Source organism: Mauremys mutica, chromosome 6 (genome assembly GCF_020497125.1).
Source record: "Mauremys mutica isolate MM-2020 ecotype Southern chromosome 6, ASM2049712v1, whole genome shotgun sequence".
NCBI classification, from domain to species: domain Eukaryota; kingdom Metazoa; phylum Chordata; order Testudines; family Geoemydidae; genus Mauremys; species Mauremys mutica.
In genome coordinates, this window is record NC_059077.1 from 52539717 (window position 1) to 52546609 (window position 6893).

Here is a 6893-nt window from a genome sequence, read left to right on the forward strand (position 1 = left end):
AGGTGACCTCTGCCAAGCTCTCAGGAGGTGATGCCGAAGTTTGTCCACACCCCAGGAACGTCTCCCTGTGATAGGGGAACAGCCTTTTGACCTGCCAGTAGGCGGGAGGAGGTGGGGTTTCCGCTGCTGCCAGGCAGGGCCGCTCCCCTTTGAAGGGCGGGGACAGTATGGAGCTCAGACCTGCGCTTAAATCATGCGAGCTCCCCGCAAGGCTGGTGGCGCTGGAACTACAATTCCCATGCTGCTGCGGGGCAGCGGGAACTCGGCGGCCACCGTCCCGAACTGTATCCCATAAGGCCCCACGGCGCCAGTGTTCTTGCAAGCGCAGCGGCCAGGGAAGGAAGGTCGTGAAGGAGACAGAGGCCCTCAGTCGCGCGCCGACCCGTTCCCCGCTCCGGCGCCATGTTGGGTGCCACTGTCCGCCGCTTCGCCACCTCCGCCATCCGCAGGTCCCACTATGAGGACGGGCCGGGAAAGGTAACGGCGCGGGGGGGCCGGGGCCGGGGCCGGCCCGTCACCCAGCTTCGCCGCGCGCTGCCCGGCCCCGGGGCCTGCGCGTCACAGGCGCCGCAGGAAGGCGGCACTTCCCGGCCAGGGCCTGGGCTGAACTGGGGGGAGGGGGTGGCTGTTGTGCGTTAAACGAGCCCTTGGGGTGTGTGAACCCGCGGGGCCGAGCAGCCGTGGGACTCCCCCAGCGCAGGAGCCTCCCTGCGCGTCCGGGCGCTCTGCGTCCTCTGGCAGGTGTCAGTTCCTGCCTTTGGGAGACTGGCCGGTCCCCCCGCAGCCCCGTACGAGTGGGTGTCTGGGCCCCACAGAGACCAGACTCAGAGCCGGCTCCGGCATTCAAAGCACGTAGTGACCCTGTTTTGTCTGACTCCTGGGGCGCCCGGGCTTTCTGGCAGGGAGGGTCTTTGCCTCCTCCCCTCGGGAGCCATGATGGGATCGTGGCCTGGTCATGCCGGTGCCGTTCCTTTCCCCAAACTCCTCCTGCTCCACTGGTACAAATGATGTGAACACAACAGTATGAGGAAATCAATGATCCTGTAAACGCTTTCTGATGTACCAGATTGTACTGTCCTTCCAAAGTAGAGCGATCAAATGTGTCTGAGCATCCGTGTTAGAGACATTTTGCAAACTACTTGGTTAGCCTATATTCTTCCTCTCTTTCTGAGAAGGTTAGCTACTTAAAGTACCAACGTTATACTTCACTTATTCCCCCCTGCCCCCCCCCCCCCCGTCAAGATTTCATTCAGTGAATGGGAGGCATGTTTCACTTGTGCTGTTTGTTTATAAAGGCAGCTGCACAAAATGTTAGGTGAAGTGTTTTGGGGAAAAAAGAGTAAGCATACCTTTATAAAGCTCGTCTATAATGTGAGTCCATTGATGGACTATTGTGAACAAACTCTCTTCTCTTTTCTAGAACATTCCGTTTTCTATAGAAAACAAATGGCGGCTACTGGGATTAATGGTAGTGTTCTTTGGAAGTGGCTTTGCCTTTCCTTTCATTATAGTTAGGCACCAGCTGCTCAAGAAATGAAGAGGACATGCTTTAATTCCTATAAAAAGGTAACTGATTCTGACAGCTTGTTTAATGCTTTTTGCCCCCTTCTGTTAAAGGAGTCGATGAACCAGCTGCGCTGCTTATAAAGTCTAAAATTTTAAATTTTGACCAGAACAGTGTGTGTCACTAGTTAGTTATTCCAGTTGTGGGTATAATTTGGTTTTCATCATTGGGCCAGGGTGGTGGTGATGGAGTAGGGAATACAATCTTTTTAATCAAATGATCATTGTAACATTAGTAATGACTTTATACTCTTCAATAAGTGACAGCATTTCTCTAACAAGTGAAAGAAGGAGTGCATCATATCATCTCATTGCACACGTATGCCACTTATCAGGATCTCTGACACACGTGAACAAATCAGGATGAATAACTGATACTGTAGATGTTTTCTGATGTGCCAGTTATTTGATTTGGCCATGGTTAATACCCTCTAGAATGTAAACAAATTTGGCCATTAAAAATACCCCATCTAGAATGTAAACAAAAAAAGAAACATTTTATTCCTTAGTTAAAACAAACTTAACCATTTAAGAAACTGATCCTGTCTGGCCTTGGATTCTGTTCACCTAGTCTGGCCTTCATAATACAACCCAGAGAACTTTCGCCAAAATAATTCTTAGAGCATCTTTCTTTAGAAAAACATCCAATCTTGATTTTTAAAATGGCCAGTGGTGGAGACTCCACCACAACCCTTGATGAATTGTTCCAATAGTTAATTACACTCTTAAAAATGTATGCCTTGTTTTCAATCTGAAATTATTTAGCTTCAACATCCAGCCGTTGGATTGTTAGACTTTTCTCTGCTGGACTGAAGAATAGTTATTAAATTTGTTCCCCATAAGGGTACTTGGACTAATCAAATCACCCCTAAACCTTCTCTTTGTTAAGCTAAATAAATGGAGCTTCTTAAGTCTATCACTATAAGGCATAAGAGATTACCTTACCAAATTCTCTCCCCTCCCCCCCCCTTCACATACGTACTGGTTTACTATCTCCCTTTTGGAGTAAGAGCACTAAAATTGCTCCCAAAGAAAACTATTAATACAGAAATGCAGTACAGATTGGTTTCATCAACATTTTACATATGTTCTGTAACTTCAGAATCAAAATCTTGTTTGGAATAGGATTCTTTTTTTTTCCCCGCACAGGTTCTGATTTCTAATCTATACACCAGGAATAATAAAATTTTATCAAGGTCCAGGTTTCTTGGTCAGGGTCCAGACTCCAGAGAAAATACAAAAACAATGATAAATAAAGATTTTGCAGTCTAGTCAAAAGTATCTGACTGTCTGGATTTGGCCTGCAGTCTGCCTAATGACTACAACTGCTATACACTTCCTCTTTAGAAGAGGTCTGTGATAGGCCTTAATTCAGCAACAAGCTTGACATCATTACTGAATTTATAAACATTCCAAAAGATTGAAAGTGCGAATGCATCAGTATTCAAAAGAGCCAGATGGGATAACATGGATAATGAGGGATTCAATCAAGAGTTTAAAGCAGAGGTGGGCAAACTATGGCCCACGGGCCACATCCAGCCCATGGGACCATCCTGTCGAGCCCCTGAGCTCCCAACCGGGGAGGCTAGCCCCTGGCCCCTCCCCCGCAATCTCAGCTCACCACACTACCAGTGCTGTGGCCCACTGCTCCTTCCGGGTGGTGTGCCTGGCTCTGGCAGGGCTGTGAGCTCCTGCCACTCTGAGTGGCATGGTAAAGGGGGGGGCTGGGGTGCAGTTGGGGTAGGGGTGTGGATAGGGATCAGGGCAGTCAGGACAGGGAATAGTAGGGGTTGGAGAGGGGGTGGGGTCCCAGGAGGGGGCGGTCAGGAGTCAAGGAGCAGGGTGGGTTGAATGGGTCACGTGTTCTGAGGGGGGGCAGAAAGTGAGAGGGGGTGGATAGGGGGCGGTGGCCAGGCTGTTTGGGGAGGCACAGCCTTCCCTACCCGTCCCTCCATATAGTTGCACAACCCCAATGTGGCCCTTGGGCCAAAAAGTGTTGGGTTTAAAGGGTGGGGAGTATAATGCCTAATCAACATGGCTTATGGAAAATAGATCTCGTTGTTGCAAAGAGTAAAATGAAGCTTGACATGTTTGGTTGATAAAGGTAATTTTATAGTTGTAATACATTCTTATACAGCATAAACTTTAATATTTCTAACATGTATTGTTATAGCAATAGGAGCCCTAATCACAGGACTCTGTACGGCACCTAGCACAATAAACAACAAAAATATGGTTGCTGCCCTAAACAGCTTAAATTGAAATACTGTATTATATAGCACTGGTGAGACTGACACTGGAGAACTGCATCCATTCCTGGTTTCTGCATTTTTAAAAGGGTACTAAAGCATTGGAGAAGGAACAGAAAAGATCACAAATGATTCAAGGACTAGAAAAATGCTTAAGTGATACAAAAGGAATTCAAGCTGTTTAGTTTATCAAGAATGAGAGGTGACTTGATTAGTATAAGTATCTTTATGGGGAGAAATACAGGGTACTAAAAGGCTTTTTCCCCTCTTTCATCTCCTTCTTCCCTGCAGAAAGAGGCATAGTGAGAACCCATGTTAAGCTAGACAAATTCAAAGTGAAAATACTTCTCAGTGAGTGACTAACCACTGGAACAAATTATCATGGGAAGTAGTGTATTCTCCCTCTCTCAATGTAGTCAAATCAAGACTGGATTCCTTTCTGGAAGATATGCTTTAAGTCAAACGAGTTTATTGATTCCGTGCCAGAATTACTTTGAAATACTATGGCATGTTAGGTCATACTAAATCTAATGATCACTCTTGCCCTTAATCTATGTATCTATTTTACAATATGCCGAAGAAATGTAGTGTTGAAGTGCATTCAAATATAGACTAGCTCCTGATCTGCCAAAGGCTCCGTGCATAAAGTTCAGCATGTGCCTAAGTTCTTGGCCTCAGACACATTTTAATACTGATCTTGGAAGAGGTGATGTACATTCTAATAGTTCATTATGCTACTCTTTTTCTTGCAGACTTGAGGTGGAATATTGCCTGTAGAGCAATTTGTCTTTCCATGGAATAAAGGAGAGAGATATTTACCACACTGGATGTGTTTATAAATAAAAGCTTAAATCTGAATATTTGTGATGATGTCTTCTGTCAAACTATCAAATGCTTCTGAGCTCTCGGACGTATGCTGTAGCTTACTATGCAACAGCAGCTTTTTACATCAAGCTTAAACAGATGAGGCCCTTTTTAGCACAGGAAAAACGTTGTGATAGCATGCTATTTCTTAACACTAGCAAATGAGGAATCTGGGAGAGCTGGTACTAGTGTCAGGGACTAGGCAGTTGGACTGTGCTGGTCTCAACTCTCAGGAGGGAGCTCTCTAGAAAGAAAATCTGAATCCTGAGACTACCTAGAAACAGTGCCTGGACTCTGTTCAGACTCAGGACAGCATAAAAGCATGTGGGTCCAGTAGGTGGAACCTAAACACAGCAGCCTTGTGGCTGTCTAGAAGCTGGGAGAGCTTGACCAGGGCTGTGACATCCTACAGAAATAACCTGGATAGTTTGTGGGTGTATGGGTTTTTGTGTGTTTAAGGCTAAAAATCACTCTGCTAAACTACCTGAAAGTGAAGTAAGCCATTATACTAGGGTTGCCAACCCTCCAGAATTGTCCTGAAGTCACCACAGATTAGATTGTCATGTGATGAAACCTCCAGGAATACATCAGACCAAAATTGGCAACCCTAGATTATATGGATATCATGTCCACTAACTTTCAGTGTAAATTTTTGTGGGGTCAATGGGAGATACTAAGGCCTGACTTTAAGTGCTGAGCATCTACAGCTCCCATGGACATTAATGGAGTCAACACTCCTGACAATCATGTCATGGGTTTCTCAGTTTGCACACCCAAAGTTAATGGAAAATTGGAGAGAAAGCTAGACCTTATAAAAATCAAAGACCAAACTCACTGACTTTGAATGCAGCAAAGAATCCTGTGGCACCTTATAGACTAACAGATGTTTTTGCAGCATGAGCTTTCGTGGGTGAATACCCACTTCTTTGGATGCAAGCTTGCATCCGAAGAAGTGGGTATTCACCCACGAAAGCTCATGCTGCAAAAACATCTGTTAGTCTATAAGGTGCCACAGGATTCTTTGCTGCTTCTACAGAACCAGACTAACACGGCTACCCCTCTGATACTTGACTTTGAATGGAGTCCTATTATCCTCAAATTGGACTAAAATAACTTTTCTGGATCAATCTTCACCACAGTGGTTAACAGGGAAACTCTGCCTAATAAAAAAAAGTTAAGGAATAATCTTGAAGATGTTCCATTATATAACTAAATCCTATGCCCTTATTTGGAGTACTGTGTGCAATTTTTGTCACCCATCAAAAAAGAATATAATAGAAAAAAATGAAAATTATTTTATGCATGGAAAGACTAGTATATGAGGAATACTTAAAACATGAGGATTATTTGGCTTCACAAAGTAGATAAATAAGAGGGGATATGATAGCAATATATAGAATCTTAGACCTAGAAGGGAGATTTTGAGAGGTCATCTGTTCCATTTGCCCCCATGCTGAGGTAGAGGACCAAGTACACCTAGACCATTCCTGACAGTTGTTTGCCCAAACCGTATTTAACCTCCCATGATGGGGTTTCCACAACTTCCCTTGGAAGCCTATTACAGAGTTTAACTATGCTTATAGTTAGAAAGATTTTCCTAATGTCTAACCTAAATCTCACTTGCTGCAGATTAAACCCATTACTTTTGGTGGACATGGAGAACAATTGAGCACAATCCTCTCTAACAACTCTTACCATATTTGAAGACTTATCAGGTCCCCCTGGTCTCAAGAATAAATCTGCCCAGTTTTTTTAGTCTTTTCTCATAGGCCTGATTTTCTAAACCTTTTGGCTCCTCTTGGCTCTCTTCAATTTGTTCACACCTTTCTTAAAGATATACAGTCATTAATGTTAGAGGATAAATAAGACATTTGTTCCTATGAAATTCAGTGGCATTAAATATGAACAAATTTAAAATTTGAAAAAATGTTTTTATTTTTAAACAAAACATACCCCCTGTAGATCTCATGCTACCAGATACAACTGAAACAAAGGTCTCGGTAAAGGATTAAGCATTTTATGTGGATAACAACATAGTTGGTGCTTAATTTGTAATGAAAAATCTGCCAGGGCTCAAGCACTTTTTTTTACATTCATAACTGATGCAGCAAGCTCAGAGTTGCCAGGGCTATGTAGTGCCAAGCCTAGAGGTGCCAAGGCTCAGCACTGACAAATTAAGCTCCGTATATAATCATGATTTACACTAACTAAAATAAA

The 6893-nt window shown here is 44.1% G+C and overlaps 1 protein-coding gene and 1 non-coding gene across 2 annotated transcripts; both read left to right on the forward strand.

Annotated features, from left to right (window-relative positions):
• The first annotated feature begins 276 nt into the window (after positions 1-276).
• On the forward strand, positions 277-4670 carry LOC123373430 (cytochrome c oxidase subunit 7C, mitochondrial). The gene is made up of 3 exons (XM_045022487.1): positions 277-477; positions 1421-1566; positions 4565-4670. Exons 1-2 carry the CDS (start codon positions 403-405, stop codon positions 1535-1537), a joined length of 192 nt encoding a protein of 63 aa, XP_044878422.1. The 5' UTR covers positions 277-402; the 3' UTR covers positions 1538-1566; positions 4565-4670.
• Positions 999-1062, forward strand: LOC123373465. The gene has a single exon (XR_006580746.1). It is a non-coding gene; the product is annotated as a small nucleolar RNA Z39 (small nucleolar RNA).
• Positions 4671-6893: the final 2223 nt, after the last annotated feature.